The sequence below is a fragment of the Salvelinus alpinus genome, chromosome 39 (genome assembly GCF_045679555.1).
Source record: "Salvelinus alpinus chromosome 39, SLU_Salpinus.1, whole genome shotgun sequence".
In the NCBI taxonomy this organism is placed as follows: Eukaryota; Metazoa; Chordata; class Actinopteri; order Salmoniformes; family Salmonidae; genus Salvelinus; species Salvelinus alpinus.
The window spans coordinates 5875806-5901660 of record NC_092124.1 but is presented as its reverse complement, the minus strand read 5'-3'; the positions used below and the strand labels follow the sequence as shown (position 1 = coordinate 5901660).

Sequence of the window (25855 nt, the reverse complement as noted above, 5' to 3'; positions counted from 1 at the left end):
AAAATGCGTTGTTCACTCATCTCTGCTCTCCTGCGCCTGACTTCATGCACCAGCTACACCCACCGCCTGACAACTGCAAACACCGAACACTGGGTTGTTTCTATCATAGCATGCGGTATAGATCACAAACGTGTTATTTCGTAGTCTTGATGACGTCACTCTTATTCTACAATGTAGAAAATAGTAAAAATCAAGAAAAACCTTTGAATGAGTAGGTGTGTCCAAACCTTTGACTGCTACTGTAGCTCAGAATATTATTTATTTTACACAGTCTTTTTTGCTAATCTTTATAAAGGACAGGGGAGAACGACCTCTCATTGAAGCCATGGTAGTTCAAGGCCAACCTCGGTACTGCCGGCAATGTTAGCTGAAAACACGATCCCCCATTTTAGTGAATGGGAAAATGAGAAAAGTCTTTGAGGTCAATCTTCATATAAATAAAGACAATTTTCGAAGACAATCATGGTACCAACATTTGTTTCTAATACACCAGATGTATGTCCTTCAACCAATTTTTTTTTTAAATCGCACACAGAATAAGTTATAATGATAATTTTGTTGCTAATCTCAGCCTGCAGTACAAACTGTTCCAACCATCTTAGCCGGCTTCATTTGGCTTAATTTGGCTTCATTTCGCTATTGAGTCTTCACATAGGAATGAATGGTGTCACGTGATCGATGGCTTTGTCCAGTCATATATACAGTCATTGATCAAGGGTGCCAATAATTTGGGACTTTACTTTATTTCAAGATTCAATTATAATTCCTTTTAAAAATAGAAAGGAAAATTGGTAAAGCATTTATCCCCCTGGATATATTACAAGAGAATATTCAGTATTTATATTCAGGAATATGCATGCATCTCCTGTCCTGTCTAAAAGAATAAACATCACTGCAGCCAGTTGCTGACCTAAAGTGGCTTTAAACCTCCTGAGAGTTTTTCAGACATACTGACACACCAAGTTATACTATGAGTCAGGACGTGAAAGCTATGACACATTTCATTGTCCAAAATCAATAATCGGTCTGTAATCAATTACATTAACCACCATTGTAAAAACAACCATTCAAAAATGCTAGACAGTCCTTTTCATTGTGGTCCTCCTGGGAAGAGAGTTGTTCCCGAGCTACACACATTGTTAGCCCTGAAGCTAACACTGAAGCTACACACATTGTGTGTACTGTTGAGCTCCAACACTACACACATTATTAGCCACGAAGACTATGAATAAAAACAAGGCTTCCAATGGGCAACTTTGCGCCTAATTGGCTGCGGTATCTGGTATGTATTCTATTTTTAAGGAACTTTTGGAGGATGGAACCAGATGGCCATTTGTTTCTGGCAGCGAGACTATAAACAACATATCAGTGTCCTCATATGTCCCAAGACTTGGAGAGTCTTGGTTCATTTGAGGCCATGGAAGAGACAATATTTCCTGTTTGTTTATTAAAGGCCTACTACTGAATATGAACCATCAGGGCGTTCTAGGTTATTGTTTTTTCAGTCGCCCGACACAGATGATCAGCCTTGACCCTAGCCTAAAACAGCCTGGTCATGATCTCTAGAAGTGTCATTTAGCAGACACTTTTATCTAAAGTGACTTACAGTAGTGCCTCCATACATTTTCGCATGGGTACCCCAGCAGGAACTGAACCCGTGACCCTGGCGTTGCAGAAGATCCGCAAAGGGGGTTTTCACTATCACCGTTCGCTACATTTGGTGTCAGAAGTGGGATGCTGTCTGTGAGGTCATCGGAGAAAGTTGTGTTCATGTGAAGGACTTGGTATAATGAAGCGCAGTGTCAAGACCTTTGCCTGGGTAGGCTTTCGATCTGGGAGACCAGGGGTTCGAGACCCGCAAGGGACATTGCCCTGTCACTGTTTGTTACAATACGATACAGCAATGTACTGAGATGCCCAACTAAACTTCAATAAAGACGACTAGGAATGCAATCTCAATGTTGTGGCGCTCACGTATGACCATGGGCACCAAAAAAAATCCAGAACCAGAGTTTGATTGAATTGAGCTCAGTGTTCTGGTACGTTGGGCATGAGATGTGAGGCATTAGCTTCATATAGGCCTATTAGGCCAGGAGTTCAATCACAGCAAAAATGCCCAACACCCCTCTACGCTATCGTCCAACGGATTTCAAGCATTCGGGGGGGTTGAGAAATCTGAAGAATTGGGATCTCTGACTGGGCTGTAGTGGTACACTACTCTGGGCAGTGCCATCTCAATGCATTCAAAAGGTTTAAACGAAAGATAAACCGAGCCTGTGCAACCAAAATACGAATTTCCTGAGGGAAAAACTGTCACATTTTTGTTTGTCTCAGACAGTAATGGTCGCTTATATCGTTTCCCCAACGGAATGTGTTCAAAGGTTTAAATGAGGAAAAACTGCGCCGGTGCAGTCAAAACACCTCAAACTCATTTCAGATTTCTCTCTGTCTCAGACAGTAATAGGTTGCTTGGAGCATTTCCACGTGGAGCATGCTGGGAGGTCAGTCGGTGGGTCGGTAAGGCCGGCCGTGCTCCTCTACTTCGTCCCACTTCCATCTACAATACATGGCGTTCTCACGGTATTCCTTTCTATAAAATGGTATTCCTTTCTAGAAAATTTCAGGGAACTTGGCTATACTGTGGTAGCACTTGCCTGTACTCTAGTACCTACTACAAAACTAGGGCATTATAATATTTGTAATCTGAAGAGCGCCTTGCAATTGTTTCTTATTTGTACAAATAGGTCTATACATATTCACCCAGGCAGTGCTCCGGTATTTTCTTATTTCCACCTGGGTCTTCATTGATGGATCAATATATAATATGCTGTAAACGAACCGTAACTTTTGCTTCTACACCTGCATTGCTTGCTGTTTGGGGTTTTAGGCTGGGTTTCTGTACAGCACTTCGAGATATTAGCTGATGTACGAAGGGCTATATAAAATAAACTTGATTTGATTTGATTTGATTTAACTGACACTTATAATAGCCTACTGTTTTCTTTTGGACACCCATGTATCACCATGCACACCACCATAAACACAATGCTAGTTGTATCTTATTTACTGGTAGCTAGGCTACATTTCTGGCAAGGGTGTCCAACATCTTCTTTCAGTTCTTTTTGGCTTTCCACGCCAAAGCAAACAGTTGGAGGAGTCATAACGATACCTAGTGGCTTATGAAGCTACATCTGTAGCCCCCGCTGTTGACATAGGTGAGAGAGAAAAAAATCACACCTCGGCTACCTCTCCGTAACCCACTTTTACTATGGGAAACAACATGCGAAACCCAGGCACCCAGACAGATAAGGCCTTGCTGACCTGGGAGTGAACTGTTGGGCCGCCAAACCTAAACAACGGTGAACTCTCCACGAACTTTCGTTGAACTCCCCTCTTCCTCCTCCTTGAGACTGGAGAGAGACGCCAGATGGAAAGTGTTTCCTAATGCTCTCGTACTCGCTCAAGTGCCAGGAAGAAATACTTGGGACCAGCTGATAAGATAGGGCTTGGATGCTCTGTCCTATGTTGGTGTGACTGTCTGCTGAGGGGAATTTGTGTTGGAGAGTTTTCAGTCACGTATGCATTAACATGAGGAAACACCTCTTCTTGTTTATTAGTTAGCTACACTGAGGTAACTGCATGGACATTTGAACCTGCAATCTGCCTTTTTCCCAGTCTTGTATTTAGTCTGCTGCACCCACTGGTGTGTATAAACCGTGAATGACTATCAGGAGCGCTGTATTGAAGCTACCACGCCTCCATTTTGGTGGTACGCCTTCACTTCATTTTTTTTGGGGGGGGGGAGAAGCTATAAAAATGTATTTATTAACGTCGACATTTGTTTTTTTGCGAATTATATTCTATTACAGACACCTTAATAAATACTTTTAAATGAGATTATATGAACGAAACATCAAAATTGAACATGTAAAAACACATCCCTTGAAGTATATATTTTTTTAGAGAGTACTAATGTTGCTGTCCTCACTACGACTAAGAAATACTTAAATACATGTCATTTTGTCCTGTCAAATTCTCATGATTCCTATGGAGGACTGCTCCTTCTGGGGGATACCAAAATGACGGCCGACGGCATCAAAGCCTCTCATTGGCCATTACATTGGCTTCAACACTAAGAGATAGCTGTGTTTAATTTTTCATTACATATACAGTGCAGTTAGTTGTTAAGTCAGTTAGTCTCAGTATGGGGAAAATCCTAACTTCAACTCCAGTCAAATGTTTATTTAGTCTCCCATTGACATCAAAGCATGACCAAGTGGAAATTCTGCTTAAAGATAGAATCCGCAGTAGGGGGAAAGAGCATCACTGGCTGCCCCAACACCGTTATAGTTTTTGTTGACGAATTGAGGGGCTTCACGCAGCATATAACAAAAAATGTGCAGTACATATTGCGCTCTTCTATCACAAGTGCAATGTTGTCAGAGGGGATTTGCAGGGATTTGTTGTTGTATCGCAAACGGACCTGGCAGTTTGACCGTCAAGGATTCCAGCTTTAAGTGGAAGTTAAGATTCACCCGTATTTGCCTTTGCAACCCAAAATGGTTAAATGAGTTATACAGTGTATATCGCTGACAGTTCAGTCAAAAGAAAGCAATATGCATAACGAGCAGTTTTTGTGTTATCCTCAAAGTCGTGACTCTCACCTAGCACCTAGCCAACCTGCTTCTCTCAGTAATAATCTCAAGTTTATGAAGTCAAGAACAAAGCAGACACTAACTATTGGTGGCCCTCACGGAATTACCTTTCAGGACCCTTGTTAAAAGTCCCCCAGTGGTGACTGCTATAACTGTGGGGCCATTTGACTGGGGAGTAAATCTCTGAGTGGGGAGAGGCCAAAGGTTTGTTTTAATGCCACCCAGGAGTTCACGGACTGTAAGCTCATTCAGCTGAACGTGGTGTGACCACCAAAGGTGGAACATGAGAGCGCTGGTTGACATGTGGTTCATCATAATGTACTTCATTTTTAAACCACATTCTGCATATGGTAATTTCTTAAAATATGACATTTGGTTTATATAATACTATATACCCCCATGAATAAAAATAAGTAGGCCTATGTTTCATTTGTAAATCACAAAATGTCATGCAAAATCTATGTAAATGGCATAATTTAACGTAAACTTCAAGATTTATGAATCATTCCTACCACGTTTCCATCTACCGTTTATATGCAAGTAAAGTCACACCGTTTTTTTATGACAGCTGTGATGGAAACAGGAAGTTTCGGTACAATTGTATAAATGCTGACAGAATTTGTTTGTTCGACATGGTGGGATCTTTTTGTGATGGTAAAATGAATTATGCAAGAAATGGTGGTGGAAACTCCTTTATGCACAAATATTGATATAACCAACATATCGAAGTAAACTTGGAGTCACGCGATGACATGGTGTGTGGTCCTCCCATTACGACTCGGGAAAACATGTAGTTTATTAGTTTACAGATTAAATTAATTATGATAAACTTCACAGGGTTGTGAGCGTGCACTGTGTTGAGCTTGATGATCCTTTTCCAATAAATGTTGAGGGTCTTATTCTGGTGACATGATGATCGATGCTTGACTGCCGTTTGGTAAATAAAAATATTATTGCTCTTATCCATAATAATCTCATCATGTAGGCTATTGTAGACTAACCTACCCACAGAGCCTGCCCGCACAGTATCTGCAAGCTTTTGGCTAGACCAGACTAGGCAAATTTGCTATTTTATCTGCTATTGTCACATGTACTCCCTCTCCGCACATCGTTACAGCTATCTTAAGGATCTACGGGATCGGTGTCCCTATACCGGGATGGTCGCTGCGAACGTTCACTAATGTGACTAGAATGACGTTGTAAGTAACGGCAAACTTTCCAAGACATAGACATGTCTTACGTAAGCAGAAAGCTTAAATTCTTGTTAATCTAACTGCACTGTCCAATTTACAGCAAGCTATTATAGTGAAAAAAAGACTATGCTATTGTTTGAGGAGAGTGCACAACCAAAAACTTATGGCAACTGGTGTGATACATTCACCTCTGAATTTAAATGTACTTAGATTCAGCAATCATGCTCTGATTTGTCGTCCTGAGGGTCACAGAGATAAAATATAGCATAGTTTTGTTAGATGAAATCCATTTTTATATTAAAATGTAGGAACTGGGTTCTACAGTTTGAACCCCTGCTGTCTTTGCACACACACTGCTGCCATCTGGTGTCCAAAATCTAAATTGCCTCTAAACTCCTATATGATACTATGGCCTTTCTCTTGCATTTCGAAGATGGAAAAAAAACACACATATGAAAACTCATGTTTGTTTGTATTGTTCTTTACCAGGTCTAATGTGTTATTGTCCTACATTAATTTCACATTTCCACACACTTCAAAATGTTTCCTTTCAAATGGTATCAAGAATATGCAGGTCCTGAGCTAAGGCAGTTAGATTTGGGTGTCATTTTAGGTGAAAAAAAAAAAAAAAAGGGTCCGGCCCTTAACACAACAGTTTGTGACAAAACTATCAGTAGTTGAAAATGCGATAGAAACACATGGAACATTAGATTTGTATTTGGTCATGAAAACTTAAGCGAAAAAGTACATTGTGTGCAATATGTCATCACGCACTGATTTTCCTCCGCAACAAGTCAGTTTGGTACGCATATTTTCTTTATGCATATTTTTGAACATTCAACATGAAAATCTGTCGCCAATTGGGAGGCAGACACGGGAGGCAGATGGTTCGAGTCTCTGATATTTATTGTAATCCAAGGGGCAGGCAAGAGAATGGTCGTGGACAGGCAAAATATCATAACAAGGTCAGAGTCCAGGATGTACAGAGTGGCAGGCAGGCTCGAGGTCAGGGCAGGCAGTATGGTCAGGCAGGCGGGTTCAGAATCAAGGCAGGCAAGGGTCGAAACCGGGAGGACTAGCAAAAGAAAACGAGAAAAAGAAAAAGCAGGAGCATGGCGTAAAACGCTGGTTGACTTGACAACACAAGACAAACTGGCACAGACAGCCAAAAAACACAGGTATAAATACCCAGGGGATAATGGGGAAGATGGTTGACACCTGGAGGTGGTGGAGACAAGCACAAAGACAGGTGAAACAGATCAGGGTGTGACAGTCGTATGCACAATTTACGATCAAATCTGTGCGCCTGAACGTTTTATACATGAGGTACTTGGACTCTCATTTTTACCGTTACAAAATGTCACATTACTTTCTAACACAATGGGAGCAGGGTGCATTTATACCGGTTCTGCGCATATGTTAGGATCGTTAGGCTATCTATCACTTCTCCAGGCACTGTCAAGATCTGATCAGCTGTCCAAATCAAATCAAATCAAATGTATTTATATAGCCCTTCTTACATCAGCTGATATCTCAAAGTGCTATACAGAAACCCAGCCTAAAACCCCAAACAGCAAGCGATGCAGGTGTAGAAGCATGGACTTAGACCAGCGCTGAACTGCAAATCCTGTTGGATTGGATATCTTAAGACGCCAGTCAGTTAGGGTTGAGGGGAGTTTGATGTCAACAGTCTCTTGACTTGCCCTGGATGTGACCACAACACAACCCTTTTCTGACCCCATCAAGACCACTTCACATCTGCAGTCTTGCAAAGGTCAATGACGGTCAGACCTCAACTTTTAACCCCAAATATTTTGGTTGATAAGAGGACGGTTAGAAGTTCGTGCAAGACATTTCGACTCCATCTTTGTTGACTTTTGAATTATACATCGACCCGCTTTGAAGCCTTTAATCTGTCCAGACTTAGAGAAACACAGACACTGAACGGCAGATCCTGTACTTTCTAACATCTACCCACGTTGGAGCCTTTGTTATGGACGCAGGACATTTACATTTACATTTAAGTCATTTAGCAGACGCTCTTATCCAGAGCGACTTACAAATTGGTGCATTCACCTTATGATATCCAGTGGAACAACCACTTTACAATAGTGCATCTAACTCTTTTAAGGGGGGGGGGTTAGAAGGATTACTTTATCCTATCCTAGGTATTCCTTAAAGAGGTGGGGTTTCAGGTGTCTCCGGAAGGTGGTGATTGACTCCGCTGACCTGGCGTCGTGAGGGAGTTTGTTCCACCATTGGGGTGCCAGAGCAGCGAACAGTTTTGACTGGGCTGAGCGGGAACTGTACTTCCTCAGAGGTAGGGAGGCGAGCAGGCCAGAGGTGGATGAACGCAGTGCCCTTGTTTGGGTGTAGGGCCTGATCAGAGCCTGAAGGTACGGAGGTGCCATTCCCCTCACAGCTCCGTAGGCAAGCACCATGGTCTTGTAGCGGATGCGAGCTTCAACTGGAAGCCAGTGGAGAGAGCGGAGGAGCGGGGTGACGTGAGAGAACTTGGGAAAGTTGAACACCAGACGGGCTGCGGCGTTCTGGATGAGTTGTAGGGGTTTAATGGCACAGGCAGGGAGCCCAGCCAACAGCGAGTTGCAGTAATCCAGACGGGAGATGACAAGTGCCTGGATTAGGACCTGCGCCGCTTCCTGCGTGAGGCAGGGTCGTACTCTGCGAATGTTGTAGAGCATGAACCTACAGGAACGGGTCACCGCCTTGATGTTAGTTGAGAACGACAGGGTGTTGTCCAGGATCACGCCAAGGTTCTTAGCACTCTGGGAGGAGGACACAATGGAGTTGTCAACCGTGATGGCGAGATCATGGAACGGGCAGTCCTTCCCCGGGAGGAAGAGCAGCTCCGTCTTGCCGAGGTTCAGCTTGAGGTGGTGATCCGTCATCCACACTGATATGTCTGCCAGACATGCAGAGATGCGATTCACCACCTGGTTATCAGAGGGGGGAAAGGAGAAGATTAATTGTGTGTCGTCTGCATAGCAATGATAGGAGAGACCATGTGAGGATATGACAGAGCCAAGTGACTTGGTGTATAGCGAGAATAGGAGAGGGCCTAGAACAGAGCCCTGGGGGACACCAGTGGTGAGAGCACGTGGTGCGGAGACAGATTCTCGCCACGCCACCTGGTAGGAGCGACTTGTCAGGTAGGACGCAATCCAAGCGTGGGCCGCGCCGGAGATGCCCAGCTCGGAGAGGGTGGAGAGGAGGATCTGATGGTTCACAGTATCAAAGGCAGCCGATAGGTCTAGAAGGATGAGAGCAGAGGAGAGAGAGTTAGCTTTAGCAGTGCGGAGCGCCTCCGTGACACAGAGAAGAGCAGTCTCAGTTGAATGACTAGTCTTGAAACCTGACTGATTTGGATCAAGAAGGTCATTCTGAGAGAGATAGCAGGAGAGCTGGCCAAGGACGGCACGTTCAAGAGTTTTGGAGAGAAAAGAAAGAAGGGATACTGGTCTGTAGTTGTTGACATCGGAGGGATCGAGTGTAGGTTTTTTCAGAAGGGGTGCAACTCTCGCTCTCTTGAAGACGGAAGGGACGTAGCCAGCGGTCAAGGATGAGTTGATGAGCGAGGTGAGGTAAGGGAGAAGGTCTCCGGAAATGGTCTGGAGAAGAGAGGAGGGGATAGGGTCAAGCGGGCAGGTTGTTGGGCGGCCGGCCGTCACAAGACGCGAGATTTCAAGTTAATGTACTTGAAATCTCAAGGACCTCAAGGACCTCAAGTTAATGTACAGTTTCAATGATAACATGATAAGCCACTAGTTTTGGGGTTGAGGGGAGTCGTTGGAGTAAGAGTGAAGGCAGACCGAATATGGACTGACAGCGATAACCCCACTAAGGCAGCCCTACCAAGGCAGCCATCTTAACACTCTGTTAGCCTGTATTTTGAAGGCCATCGCCTCATTCTTTTAGGTAGTTAGCTAGCTAAGGAATGGACCCGTTTACACTAACATATTATACATTTTTAACAGGGAATGCTTGATGTTTGTACTTGATGTTCTGTTTCTTGGGGTCAAGGGGAACAAGTTTTTAATAAACACTTGACGTAGTTGTATACATCCGGATTCCAGTTAACCTTGAAAATCTGAGGCTTTAATAGGTCACACACTTATTTTCCTATACTCTGAAATGAGCAGCCATGTATTCAGGTTGGTATATGTTGAAAGACATATCAAATGAGTTTAACTCCTTTCACTGAAGGAGTTAATCATGTCCAAAAGATGAACGTGGAATTGGAGCCAGTAGGATTTTATCAAGTAATCTGCTGGTCTATAGAATGCCACTTTGTTATCATATGCCAGTGTCAGGTAGCTAAATTGGATCACTGAATACAATATTTATATTCACGCTAAATGATCCTGGATTGGAGATAGTCCTAACAGACCAGCCACTATGAGTCAGCAAAGCAGGCCAAAAGCCTACGGTCTGCAAGGCAAGCAGCTAAATAGCCTAATTAGAGAATCTCACATTTCACAAACCAAGACCAACTACAGTACAAACAAAAGTCAACCATTTGACTCCAGGTCATTGGCAATGAATGGGATGGGAGAGGCTAACATTTTGGGGATACTGTACCGGGAGATACTGTCAACGAGTTAAAAATGTCTTGCTATGGCTCTCGACCTTCGCCTCTCTGGAATCCATATGGGAGCTGCAGTGATGGGGCGGAGAAAATGGGGTACCCCCCAAAAAGCAAAAAAACAAAGGGCTTGCTCCAAAAGTAACACAATGCTTTGCAGACAAGGTTAGTTTACTTAGGGATCTTTACAGTTGTTGTATTCTGAGGTAGATTAGATTAAAAGACAGTTTAGGCCTAATAGGCCAGACAAGGTGCTCTTAAAAAGGTTGTATTGATTGTCCCATAGGGCCTACTGTATGTAATAAAATAATTAAGGAAAACAATTTCAAGATTCTGGGCACAAGGTCATCTTTTTTTAATTTTATAAATCTGCCTTTTTGATTGTAAAATTGTAAATAAAAATATGTAATTTATTCGTTCAATATGATTCCAATGAGCCAGTAATTATAATTTGTTTTTCCTACAAATGTAATGGTTGTGAATTTAAATTACGCAAATCAACGTACAACTTCAGCATAAACAAATTATTAAAAGTACAGTAAACAATATGCCAAATTATGTAGACTAAAGATAAAAGACATACGTGCCAAAAATACCATAGGAATGTCCTTTGTGGCCAATCGTGTCTTCGGGGTTTACCTTCGAGCTGCACTGTCCCCTCCTAGTGCACTTACGCATATAAACCCACTTCTCCCAGACAACTCTCAGAAAACTTTGGACAGGAACTTTCGACATGCTCGACTCGTTGACATTTCTCGTCGAGAAGCTATCCCTTCTCTCCAACTTCAAACTTTTTGAGTTTAAATGGACGGATAGGAAACGCAATGAGGCGGGATGCAAAGAGCGCACGATGCACGCGCCGTTGTCTCTCCTGAGAGGGGACCTTTTGGAGGTGCCGAGAACTTTGTTCACGCACTTCGGTATCTACTTGGGTGACAACAAAGTCGCTCACCTGATCCCTGATATCATGCCCGTGCTAACCAATGATAAGATGATCATCAAAACAGTTATCACAAATAAGAGACTCATCATGGGTTGCTTGTACAAGTGTGCCACGGTGCGCGTGGACACTTTGGAGGACTTTGTGTTTGACTCAAACATATTGGTGAATCATATGGATAGAAAATGCAAGGCGCAACAACCGTTCCCAAATGAAGAGGTTGCAGAGAGGGCAGAACAACTCGTCGGCGCCATCCCGTACAGTTTACTATGGAATAACTGTGAACATTTTGTTACATACTGCAGATACGGTTCAGCGAAAAGTCAGCAAACGGAAATGGTCATTCATTTTCCTTGCATTATTTTATTTATTTATTTTCAATTCAATTACGTTGTGCATAATTCTGACCCCTTAACTTTTACGCTACAGGAGATAAATGTCTTCTTAAAATATTTTGTCTATGCATAACCTGTATCACAGTGAGGACTGTTATCTTTAGATTATGGCATAGATAATGTTTTCAGAAATTCGCATTTACATTAATATTATTACAAATGCATCGGATTGAATTGTTGACTTAGGTTAGACCTGGTTGTATTACTTATCGGGAACAGCATCTTCAACCTTTGATATTTCCAATCCCATATTTTGTATTTATATTCATGATAATGCATCTCAATTTTAAATGATATTATGCCATGGTTAATATAATAGGCAACTATATTCAGAAACATTGTGTTTTATTCAGTGTTACTGAAAATACATTTATTTAAGCTTTGGTTTGATGTTTTGGTGTTATTTCACCCAAGGTCTTCTCTCTTTTCTTCCATAATTCATAAAAGATTTAGATTTAGAACATAAAGAAATTGAATATGCCTAAAATGAATTGTTCATAAAAGTCCTATACATACACGTTTATTAATCGCATCATTTATCTCATTTCTTTGCAGTTTTGTGAGTGCCTGAAATCAATCATCCAAGACCAGAGGAGTGTCTTTCTCAGCGTTCTCCTGGGAATGATCTACATCGTCTGCTTTGGCCTTGCTCCTTCAACTACATTACCCACAATCCTCATCTCCTTCACTCTGTGGATGGCCGGCTGAGAGGCCAAAGTTCAAACCTTCAAACACTCCTATGGACATTTCAATAGAAACTATTTAGGATAGTGTCTTGTCATTGGTCCTTGTGATGACATTACTTGGCACCTCCCAACTCATATGCCTTTGGTATAGGCCTATAATGGCATATCATATAATAGGCCATTGTTACAGCAAGAGCTACCATCCATTCACTTTTGATTTGATACTTGCCAGCCAAAAGTAAACAGAGGGCAATGTGGTTGTAGGCCTAGCAATTTACATGTGAGTGTTCATGTCAACACTTACGGTATTGCATGTAGGCCATTAAGGCATTATAAAGGTCATATGATCCCTCTGTGACCAAAGTATCATCCCTATTTCCCCCAAAAGATTGGCCAAGGCGCATTTTCAACTTTTTTTTTTTTATCTTACTGTGTAAGTCAATGTAGTCTAATCTGTAAATAATTAAATGTCTTCAATAATGATACTCTTGTGTAATATTTATATTGATACATTCAGTTTAAAACTCTAGGAGTACTACGCTGATTAATACAATACTTATGTGTTTTGAGAGCAAGTCATTCTGTTTTCAATCAAATACATTGTAAATATAAGAAATGTTAATAAAGATATTGGAAGTCATCATTTGGTTTGTTTTGGTCTGGTTTCAAGAAAAAATGTAAATAATTGACATTTGAAGCATTTTCCCACACATTTTTCAATACAGTTCGGTACATGCAATCACAGTGCATCTTAATACTCACATTGCATCTCTGTCAATACCACCCACAGCATTTTCAAATGATCATGTTATTGGTGTAATATTGGCCACATCAAATCCCCAATATATCCCCATAGTATTTCCAAACCCAAATATTTAATCATATAAAGTAGATTTACGCAAGAGCCACATTAATAAAATATACACATTCTCTGGATAATATTTCTTAGTAATTACTATGCATTATTATTTTCTTTCTACTGTACCATATTCACAGTTCCAGACACATCAAGGGTGAGTCAGCATTATACAGCTCAACCTGACTGTTTATTCAGGCTATAAAATATTTATGACCTTTTAAATTGGGGATTTGTTTTTCTGATTTGCCAATGAAAGCCACATAACCGGAACACTTCCCCCGATTAAACCCTCGGTTGTGAAATTAAGCCGCCCTCAAAACCACACGATTAGCAGAAAGCTCCTTTATTTCTGTCAAAATTGCACTGCAAAGTTGCGAAACCTCTAATCCCACGCGCGTGGCTCCTCCCAGACCCTTAGCCTCGATAAAACGGCCAGGGGTCGAACCGTTGGATATAGTTCTGCCACCATGATTACCTTCCTCCAACTCCTCAGCCTCTTCTTCATCGCTTCTAAAGTGGATGAAGAGGACAAGGACAAAGACTCGAAGTATGACCTGTCCTTGTACAAACGTGGCGACCTTTTGGAAGTTCCTAGAACTCTCTTCACTCATTTCGGCATCTACCTGGGCAACAACCGGGTGGCGCACTTCATCCCGGACATCCTTCCGGTATTCACCAAGAACAAGGCTGCCATCGGCAAGATGGTGACCAACAACCGGCTGATTCTAGGGGTGATCGCCAAGTCGGCGAGCGTCAGGGTGGACTCGTTGGTGGATTTTGCGTATGGCTCGGAGATCCTGGTCAACCACATGGACAAGCTGTGCAGCCAGCCCCCCCTGGAGGGGGACGAGGTGGCGAGGAGGGCAGAGAAGCTCATGGGCTCCATGACCTACAGCTTGCTGTGGTACAACTGTGAACACTACGTCATGTACTGCCGCTATGGCATGGCCATCAGCTACCAAACCTACCAGGTGGAGTATGGGGTTCTCCTTTGTCAGAAGACACTGTTCTTACACGTTTTGGGGGTAGTATGTGATCGGAAAATCTATGGTGATTTCCAGGACGACTAGGATCAGTCACTGCAAACTTCTCAGAGCGAAGCCATCACGTGACCCCCAGGGCACTGTCTTGATATTAAGTAAAGGAGGGGTTTCATTTAGACAATAGGGTTTACCAAACCTCCCCTCAACTGTCAGTCCACTGATTTGACCTATCCCAGTTTTAGCACACCTGATTCACCCTGTCAATCATCAAGCCCTATTATAGTTGTGTGCTGGACTAGTACTGGATTAGATCAGTGGAATGACTGGGGGTACTGAAGGAGATGTTAAGAAAACAATGCTTTAGTTGAGACTGTAGGAATAACATTGTGAACCATGAGCCAATAGTACATTTGGTGTTACATAATGCTCAGGGCAATGAACCAATTGCGGGAGGATTTTTTTTTTTTTTTAACTAGGCAAGTCAAGAGTTATTGCTGGTTCAAATTACGGTCAGACAAAGTTTTGTAATACTATTTATATATTATTGAGTGAAGAACCTACTGAGACATATTAAAGTGAATCACTGCCGATAAATACGCTGGGGAAGCAAAAACTACATAAACACATTGTTCAATGACCTGCATTAGTACATAGCTTTGCTGTTAGAGCGTTAGGCTACACACTAAACATTTATTGGAAGGAATCAGCTTTAGCTTATAGCATATAATCTCTCTAACCTTTTGGAAATGCCCCTTTTGGTACATGTGATTGTAGCCACAAAAGTGCCTCTATTTATCCAGTCACCTATGTCATAGGATCAAAAGGTCACACGGGAGAGATATTTTCTGAAAGAAAAGAGTTTTAGCACGTGAGTTGCGTGGGAAATACGGCAGATATTTCAATGAATTTGATGGAACAAACACAGATTACAGGATAATAAAGTGTTGTCGTGAAGTTGACCTCGGTCACCTCGCATGCCAAAGTTATTAAGCGGAAACGTACATAAAAGGGAAATGAATAGGATGAAACCTTTCTTCAACCGTCAGATATGATTTGGTCTTCCAAGTAAAAGTGCTGTTTCACGTTGACATCGACTATGTTGAAAACTATGGTGAAATAGCGGCATAGTTGCTCAACTCCTTTGTTTTGAGGATGGGATTTACAACGTCTCTTGTATATATCGGCCTACTTTGGAGTAATTTAGAAACTTCGTTCAGATGATGGCAGTTGGCATACACTAGAGGTGGCTAATTTGTTCCAGCCCAGCAGTAAAACGCCTGGTTCAACGGATCATGATTCATGGACATGCTCCTCAAAATCTCTAGAGCATAAAATGAGTGAGTGTCATCAGGCCCCATACTTATAAAGCGTCTCAGACTAGGAGTTGTACTCTATAATTAGATACCTGCTCTCCATGCATTATAATCTAAAAGTCAAAGCTGGTAATAGATCAGCACACCTAATCACTCGAAGGAATACGGGCCCTGGTCTGAGTTCAGCTGGGCACGGTGTTGTGGAACGCTCAGAAATATATTGGGTAGAACAGACATGCAACCTCTCTGGCATGTAAGTAAGGAATCGGGTAAGCTCTAATAATGGCATTTCTATCTGAACTCGACACAGGTGTGCTGGTACCAACGTCTAGACTAGACATGCTGTGGTCACCCCTAGCAGAGACGATAGCCAATCAATGTGGGAATACTGCACACTGATGCAAAGTACTGTATGACGAGAGCAGTTGAAAGTGTGTACATTTCTCTGAAAAGGTCAGATGATTCTGTGTTGCGGTGGATAGATTGCTTTTAGGCCAATGAAAAGTGAACTACAAAAGCTACATCCTGATTCTCTACCCTTCTCCAAAAGTGTGCACTTGCACACTCCCCGTCATGGATTCAAAAGCATCTGATTGGTGTAAGCAGAGGCGGAGGGAGGGAGTTACTAACCTTGGTTGAATCCATGAGAGAAAGTGTGAAAGTGCACACTTTGGGAGAAGTGTGGAGAATTGGGACAAAATCACAGACTTGTTGAGTTGGACTGTAGTGCGCTGTTGAGCAGCACCATCTAGTGTTAATGCATTAAAGACCCTCTTTTTTTTAACCTTTATTTAACTTGGCAAGTAAGTTAAGAACACATTCTTATTTTCAATGACGGCCTAGGAACAGTGGGTTAACTGCCTTGTTCAGGGGAGCAAGGACAGATTTTTATCTTGTCAGCTCGGGGATTTGATCTTGCAACCTTCCGGCTACTAGTCCAACGCTCTAACCACTAGGCTACCTGCCGCTCGTGCATCGCTGTTTGGCTGCGGCTGTTTACCAAAACAGTGGAGGGGTAACCACTGTTGTTTGAATCACAGTTTGCCCCTTTAATGTAGACACAGGAAGTCCTCAATTTAATTAATACATGCATTGTAATATAAATCCGTAGGTTCAAGTACCCCTGGATGGGAACCACTGTTACACAGTACTTTATTAAATAGAGGTACTGTATTTATGGTTGAATCACAATGTTCTGTCAAATTAAGACATGTCATGCTGTTTCATAAATTGCTGTATCTTCATTGTATTTGCCATTTGGCCAGAGCTCCTTTAAAAGGAGATTTGCATCTCAATGGTTACAAATGGATATGGATGAATAAATAAATAAAATGGACAATAATGATTAACCATTAGAATATCAGAGGCCCCAATTCAATCAAACAAAGACAACAGCTTTCAAAGATAAAGGCAAGGAGCACTCCTCGTTTTCACTCAACGTTAATAAGATTTTAAGTGTTGAAACACTCACACGCTTTTATTCATCTTGTGGATAAAAATAAAAAAAATCTGTAAAAGGATGCTAACTCTTGTTTCATCCTCTCTCCTGCAGTTCTGTTCGACAGTGAGGAAGATCATCTGCAGCAGGATGAACGCCTACCTCACAGCTCTGTGTGGAACGGGCACCATGTTATACCTGGGCTCACTAACGCTGCTAAACACAGTACCCACCCTGCTCGTCCCCTTCACCATCTGGATGGCATCGTAAAACGGCCACAGACACACAGAGAGACTCATTGACATGACTGCGGAATATGGAATGCTTAAATGATGTCCCACTATCACTATCACTGTTCATGAAATAAAAAAAGCATTGTGGGAAATGTCACCTTTTGTGGTGATAGTCATTTTATTAGACATATTATTATTAAACATATTATATTAGTTTAAAGTTTTTACAGTTTATAGAAGAGTAACCATCTTACACATCTGGTATTTACTGTGTATAACAGTCTATAAATGGACAGCAATATGTACAAAAAACAAGTTGTTCATGATAAAGGCATCGTTTTGACAGTATATAATGGACATCATGGCCTTTATGGTCAAAATTATACAGACAATAATGACATTAGGACAGGATGGACAAGGTGCAATTTAACACTGTTATTGCCATACTCCGACAGGATGAATGTACTGCACTATGGTTTTCAAATAAATTCATGTGCCTACTCTTCCTTGTGCAACTTTTCAATTAGCCTATTGTGTCTGAATTTCTCTTCATTTAATACTAAATTGTGCAAATCTTCTCCTCCTGTTGTTGCCCTTACCTATACTCCCAGTAGATAACACTGTAAGTAACATTACCACGCTTCTGAATGAAATTATTTCTTTTGGAATACATGGGGAGACAAGTCTACCGGGAAATCCCAGGCTCTGAATATAGAAGTTCCAGAAATATCCTCAATTCTTGGCCATTATTGTTTGTGGTGGTTTCAGCATGGTTCAAGCATGGTTGAAAGTGTCTCTGCTACTGTAGTGATAAGAAGCAGTGTTTTCTCAGTCGACGATATCCTTTCCATCCATTTCAGTCTCCCACTGGCCTATTGAGAAACAATAACAAACCAGCGCAAAAATGTGATTTCAGAAGTAATCTGATGCCAACAGTGTTGACATTTCTTTTCCTAATATGGCATATTGGATGGCAAATTGAACTAATGACTCCAGTAAACATAACGTACATGTAAACATTCGATTTTAAGGATGATTAAACATTCAATTATGAAAGTATTTGCGGAATCGGAGGAGACCAAAACATTGAGATTGCATTACATGGGTTTGCGGGTAAATTTCTTCTGCTGTTTGTAACGGCAGCCTTCCCTCTCTTCACTATAAGAGAGGGTGAAACAGGGATCGGACCAACACGCAGCGTAGCCAGTGCTCAACATGTTTAATTAAACAAAAACAGTGAACACTTACAACGAACAAAATAACAAAATGTGGCAAACCGAAACAGTCCTATCTGGTGCAGAATACAAACACAGAGACAGGAAACACCCACCCACAATCCCCAACACAAAACAAGCCACCTATATATGATTCTCAATCAGGGACAACGATTGACAGCTGTCTCTGATTGAGAACCATATTAGGCTGGACACAGAAACAGACTAACTAGACACACAACATAGAATTCCCACCCAGCTCACGTCCTGACCAACACTAAACAAGCAAAACACATAAGAACTCTGGTCAGGACGTTACACTGTTACTGAGGACACTAGACATTCACGTTTAAGCGTGCAAGACATGTGTTGTTAAGACAGTACTGGGACATACTGTGTGCCCAGAAACACTCATTTAAAAGAGCATTTTACAGAAAAAAATATTTATCATATATTTAAAATGCCTTCTATTCAGTCCACCTGAATGTTCTCAAATTATAATAATTTAGCACATACAAGCCCCATAGCTATACTAACAGCGGGCCTGTGATTACTTCCTCTCAAAACACATAATTTAAATGACCCACCATTAGGTGAGCTCTGCAACAAGTACAGTATGTTCAAAATAATGATGTGTAAGAACATAATAATGGTGAACTAATGAGAAATATCTAGAACATTTGGGAAAAGCACCCTTTTTAAAGATGAAATATAAAGACTTTCCTGCATGCAAAAATTCTAATAGTTTGCCTAATTTCAGTTTATGTGACAAATATTGTACCATCCAAAACCAAAAAAATATTGTATTTTCAGCTGTTTGAGAAGCTGGTGTAAAAAAACGAAAGTAAAAGACGCAAAAACTAAACTTAAGAACGGGAAGCATAGAAATAGGGCACATAGAATAGAGCTACAGCTTCTTAGACTTGCTTTCAATTAGAATCACATATCTACAACTATAATTTCTGTGTGAATTTGGTCAGGTCACGCAAAAAGTCAGATATTGCAGCTTTAAATGTCAGTTTAAAAAAAAGTAAAAGGCCTCTTTAACACTTCCTCTCAAAGATACAGTACACCCAGTCTAAAATGACATGAATCATCTAAATCATCAACGAAAAAGTGTCTTTCCATTTACCTCATTAGAAATTGCAATACTGCCTTGCTTTTACAGTGCTCAATCATCGAGGGATAATGGGGGAAAAAATGCCAGTGGGTGGTAGTTGACTCTCGGTGGTAGTTAGGTGGCCACCTCACTAAGTTCTCATATCATTTCTGTGGAAGATTCTGGCCACGTGTAATGGACACAAATCTCTCTCCCTTGCTCTCCTTATCTCTTGCTTTTGTCTTTCACTTTCCCTCCCTCCCTCTCCCTATATTACAACCCAGGCAGATGGCTGACTGCAAAGTAGAAAATTGCAGTTGGAATAATCAACATTCTATCCCGGTGGGTTCTGTGTGGGACCCTCCATAAGGCAAACACTGAGGGGTAATATAGCCTACTGGTAATAGTGCACAACGGAGTGGTCTGGCGGTTTAATAACCAAGCAGCGACTCGCCCATTCAATATGTGGATCATTTGGGGAATTTTTCATGACAGCTGGATCCAGAGTTCTGAGTTAGTCTGTTGTTATTTTTTAAACCAAAAAACCTACAGGTAACTGCCAAAATATAAGAAACACTAACATAAAGTGTCTTAAGAGGGCAATGGGCCACCACGAGCCAGAACTGCTTCAATTCACCTTCGCATAGAGGAGGGATGCCACACCAGCCTTCCCTGAGAAATTCCATCTTATGGTGATTTGTTGATGATGGTGGAAAACACTGTCTCAGGCACCGCTCCAGAATCTCCCATGGGCTCAATTGGGTTGAGATCTGGTAACAGACGGCCATGGCATACAGTTTACATCATTTTCATGCTCATCAAGTCATTCAGTGACCACTCGTGCCCTGTAGATAGGGGAATTGTCATCCTATGGGGGCATAGCCATGGTAACCAAAATAATGGCCTGCCCCAGCATTTCCATACATGATGGGATGTTAATTGCTCAATTAACTCAGTAATCACAACTGTGTGGAAGCACCTGCTTTCAATATACGTTGTGTCCTTCATTTACTCAAGTGTTTCCCTTATTTTGGCAGTTACCTGTAGCTAAGTCATTAGCAGTCAATTGTAATGCAAGTATTATACGCAACATCGCTCAATTCTCCCTTGGATAAGAGAAGGAAGGCTAATTAAACCTACTTTCTAATTAGTTTGTTGTGAAATCTGTTTCATTCCTTAAAGCTTGACTCCATAGAGGTTCAAACAACAATGATTGCACATCATTGCATGTGTGATAGACAGCAGAGTATGTACTAGTATTATTATATTTTTTGGTATAATGCTGGATGCTCATTTTCTCAATACAAAAACAATAACAAATGTGCCTGGGGCGGCCAGTGGCCCTGTTTCACCTATCGCAGATCTCAGCTTTAATTGCATGTGAATATTACAGACAGTCCCAAGGTCTTACCATATAAATCTGAGTTTGTTGAAGGTCTTCAAAGGTAACTTCACTGGAGTGTGAACAAGTGGGATTTTGTTAGATCCTGCTATTTTGATTGGTTGGATTAAGCACGATATCCCCATCAAATATCTCATACTTTAAGCCGTTACGTTTCAGAACTCTAGGTGCATTTCAAGACACTTTTCGGCAAAGGAAAACCTAGTTATCACGGTGCAAACGCCTGCTATTTACATTTGGCTGCTAGGCCTGTAAAAGTGTATACATGACATTACCGAATCTCCACATCAGCTACAAATCTACAATACATTGTGATTTATAATTTGGTATAATACCATCTTATTATAAACGTGTCTTCCTCCAATCCTCGCCCTAGGTCCAGAAAATCGAGCAGATGTCAACATTTTCCTACTTCCTGGTCTTATTTACCCTACCAAGCAGACTGTTAAAGAGCACTGATAAAAACGGCCAGATTTATGCCCCCACAGACCCTTGGTGGAGGCAGCCAGGTAGAGAGCATCAATAATAAGATAACATTACCTACCCACGTCAAGGCACGAATCCGGGAGAGAGGCACACATGCTATTGATTTCGTGGTTCTGTGGATCACGCCTACAATTTACTGGAACCATATGGAGGGAGGGCAGTACGGTAAAAACCTCTGCTGAGCTGGAGTGGAAATCCTGGGGCCTTGCCACGAGCACACTTCTTGTTATGTAGCCTAGATACTGTGTGTCTTCCATTCATTAGAGCCACTGTAGGGAGAGCGGAGGCTGGGGTCTCTTCTGAAATACAAGGCTTTGAAACGGTTGCCTGTTCCTGTTTGTCTTCTTCTTCAATTGTCATTGGGCATGATCTGAGATTCTTCTGTTTCTCTTATATGACTGCAAACACTATGGCAGCTTTAAGGAAGAAAACTAGGTTTCATTTAAGAGTTGATTCTTGGGAGCTGTCCTCAAGCAGCCTCCTGAACCGTTCCAGACGAATGAGGTGTCAGGCCCCATGCTGTGTAGCCGGGTGAGGACCGAGGAGAAGGTAATGAAAGGAATCCCATCATGGTATCACTCCCAATTAAATAGACGCTATTGTGGAAATGTGATTTCTGTTCCGCATCACAGTTGCGTGTTGTGCTATCGACCATATGCCTCTGGTGATCTCAATGCTCTTGGCACATCATTTTAAACCAAAGCCAAGGTAAGATCAAGTTTAAAACACACTGACCTGCTTTGAACTATCTATCTGGCCAATGATAATTCTAATAAATGTCTGTCAGAGATGTTGTATTCACCTAATGTCATACACAAGACAATATGGCTTTCATCTAACATGGACGAGTACATGATAAATACCCATCTGGCAAAAATGGAGAGTCAAACACCTGTTTGTAAATGTCAACATTTACAAGCAGGAATGTGGTTAAAACATGCAAAGCTGTCCGGTCGCCTTCATTTGGCCTGTGGCTAATGCAAAGCTGCTAGTAATTAAACGTGACTGTGGTAACGTCAATTGATTTGAAGCGCAAACATTTTCTTCGCATTAGGCCAATAATTGAATTCTCCCGTCGACATGTCCCATATAACAAAATACATGTAGATACATAGCTCAAATGTATGTAATGCCTGACAATATTCCTGAAATGCATGGCTATGACATTTAAACTGCAGGATGGCCAATGGTTCCTAATTCGGCTTCTTAAATGACAATGTATGTATTGTTCAATGTAGACCAAGCCAAAGATTTGGCAATGATATCATTTAAATTGTGATGGTGGGTAAAACCCCTAACCTTTAACATTCTGTCATAAAGAGCACATGTTCAACTTGACAAAAAACATGTTTTCCCATCACAAGAAGTTAAAAAACAGTATGACTATAGTAAGTGCCTCTCTTGATCAAGATCGGCCACTAGGATGGTTTTATTATTTATTTATTTTAGTTTGTATCGATTTAAACAAATACTATACATCGTACAACGCTCCGCAATATTTCAAAGTGTAGATCTAGGTCTTGTGCTTCCAATGAGTGGTTAGCGGTGTTATAGTGCGTTCATAACCAAGTGGGAAGTGAAAATTTACCACATCTGAGAAAAATCCACTTGAACGGCCCTTGAACTGTTGACAATAAAATAACTAGGGCTTTACAATGACGGTAAAAACATGGGATTATTTTGGGGGGGTTAGTGGGTTAAAATCTTCCTAGAAGTCACAGAGGGTGCAAGGAGGGTCATTCATATTGTCTTTATTCATATTGAAAATCTGATTGATTGAATTCACCATGTGGTATATATTAAAGGGTACTTCATTACAGCCCATCTATCTACCTACCTCATCCCCATACTGTATTTATTTATTTATCTTGCTCCTTTGTACCCCAGTATCTCTACTTGCACATTCATCTTCTGCACATCTATCACTCCAGTGTTTAATTGGTATATTGTAATTACTTCTCCACCATGGCCTATTTATTGCCTTAACTCCCTTATCTTACCTCATTTGCACTCACTGCAAATAGACTTTTTGTTTTCTTTTGTTCTACTGTATTATTGACTATGTTTTGTTTATTCCATGTGTAACTCTGTGTTGTTGTATGTGTCGAATTGCTATGCTTTATCTTGGCCAGGTCGCAGTTGCAAATGAGAACTTGTTCTCAACTAGCCTACCTGGTTAAATAAAGGTGAAAAAAATAATAATTACATTTAACAGGCTTTTAAAAAGGTAAAATTGGTGCACAATTTCTACTTAACATACCAAAGGGATGCAAAAGGCACTAACGGTACAATGAACGGTACACTGACTGAACTAGCCTGATCCTATACTGCTCGTGCTATTAGTGCGTTGTTTTTATAACATTGCATTTTAAATGTGTGTGACTGTCCTTGTCCGTCAGTGTAATAGTGTTTTGTTGCTTGTTTTGTTTTGTGGTTTTTGGTGGACCCCAGGAAGAGTAGCTGCTGCTTCTGTAATGGGGATCCAAATAAATAAAACAAATAAACAAATAGCAGATTGAGGAGGGCCCCTGGCCCCGCGCCAGCCGGCGTCGGATACATCCTGCCGCCCCTCCCTTCCATCCGTACCGCATTCAGGAAATCCATCGCCCCTTCCTGGTTCCCCTCATGACACACGCACACACACACACACAGTCTTGTATAACTAACCTTGTGGGGATACACAAGTCAGTGCCATTCAAAATCCTATTTTCCCTCATCCCAAAACCTAACCTTAACCTTAAAACTAACACTATTTCAAATCTTAACCCTAAACCCTTTAGAAATAGCATTTCACCTTGCGGGGGACTAACAAAATGTCCCCAGTTGGTCAGATGTTTGTTCTAGTCCCCACAAGTATAGTTAAACAGGTCCACACACACACACACACACACACCTCATTTAAAAAGAATCCCAGAACTATCAAATCCACTTCACCTTTCTTGTTTACACTAGAGCATGGGTTCTCACATTGTTTTGCTTCGTGACCCACCACAAGGGTTGAGCCGTGAAAAAACATACACAGACCAAGGAACAGTTTAACATTCATGAATAATACCATCTTCTTCAAAAATGTTTTTTAACTGAATGTAGATTTGAGAAATGGACTGTATAATTATAAAATAATTTGTAACACATTTCTGGATAAAAAAAATGGGCTTAGGTGGTGGGTGAGACAGGGGGCATGGCAATGGGCGTGAATCTGTGGTCTGTGTGGCTGAATTCTGTCTGGGTCCTGGGCAAGAACATTTGACACCATCATCTTGGCAGCTGAGAGAAAATGTTGCTAAAAATTCTAAATTCTAACTACCTCTGTAGTGAAAATTCTTACATTTTTTAGCATAGGCCTATTTATTTCTGCAACAACACACTCACTCATCACAAATTGTAAGCAAGCTAGTGACCGTGTCTCTTAAAAACATTGACATCGGGAAAAGAGGGTAGTCTATCAGCTGATCATTGATAATTTATGTAAATCTGCTAGCTAGCTAGCTCAATATTTGTTTTTACTGATTGTGATTTATCTTTAATGCTCTTAAATAACACCTTCATAATATAGCCTAAAATTCATAATCTTCTAACTCTTGATATATGGCTGGCATGGCTTGTGTGGATATTTCAGTCAATATGGTGGTTAGCTAGAGTCTACACTACCCGTGTTCAGTGCTTAATTTGTAAATTGGGAGGTGCCGGAACAAAAAGTGAGCGAGAGAGTGGGGTGACCTGGGGAGGTACAGGAACGCACTTCCTGGGTGGATTGGCCTTCTGCAAACAGCAGAGGGGCCAGACCATACTTTATTAGGGAAAAAATATATAATTGTACAGTTGAAGTCGGAAGTTTACATACACTTAGGTTGGAGTTATTAAAACTCGTTTTTCAACCACTCCACAAATTTCTTGTTAACAAATTATAGTTTTGGAAAGTCGGTTAGGACATCTACTTTGTGCATGACACAAGTCATTTTTCCAACAATTGTTTACAGATAGATTATTTCACTTATAATTCACTGTATCACAATTCCAGTGGGTCAGAAGTTTACATACACTAAGTTGACTGTGCCTTTAAACAGCTTGGAAAATTCCAGAAAATTACGTCATGGCTTTAGAAGCTTCTGATAGGCTAATTGACATCATTTGAGTCAATTGGAAGTGTACCTGTGGATGTATTTCAAGGCCTACCTTCAAACTCAGAGCCTCTTTGCTTGACATCATAGGAAAATCAAAAGAAATCAGCCAAGACCTCAGAATTTTTTTTGTAAACCTCCACAAGTCTGGTTCATCCTTGGGAGCAATTTCCAAACGCCTGTAGGTACCACGTTCATCTGTACAAACAATAGTACGCAAGTATAAACACGGTGG

At 41.2% G+C, this 25855-nt stretch overlaps 2 protein-coding genes across 2 annotated transcripts; both read left to right on the top strand.

Moving 5' to 3' along the window:
• Positions 1-11134: 11134 nt before the first annotated feature.
• LOC139566868 (lecithin retinol acyltransferase-like) lies at positions 11135-13115 on the top strand. The gene is made up of 2 exons (XM_071388192.1): positions 11135-11730; positions 12342-13115. The coding sequence occupies exons 1-2, from the start codon at positions 11185-11187 to the stop codon at positions 12492-12494; spliced, it is 699 nt and encodes a 232-aa protein (XP_071244293.1). The 5' UTR covers positions 11135-11184; the 3' UTR covers positions 12495-13115.
• Positions 13116-13798: 683 nt separating this feature from the next.
• Positions 13799-17705, top strand: LOC139566845 (lecithin retinol acyltransferase-like). Its single transcript, XM_071388166.1, has 2 exons — positions 13799-14302; positions 17180-17705. The coding sequence occupies exons 1-2, from the start codon at positions 13799-13801 to the stop codon at positions 17333-17335; spliced, it is 660 nt and encodes a 219-aa protein (XP_071244267.1). The 3' UTR covers positions 17336-17705.
• Positions 17706-25855: the final 8150 nt, after the last annotated feature.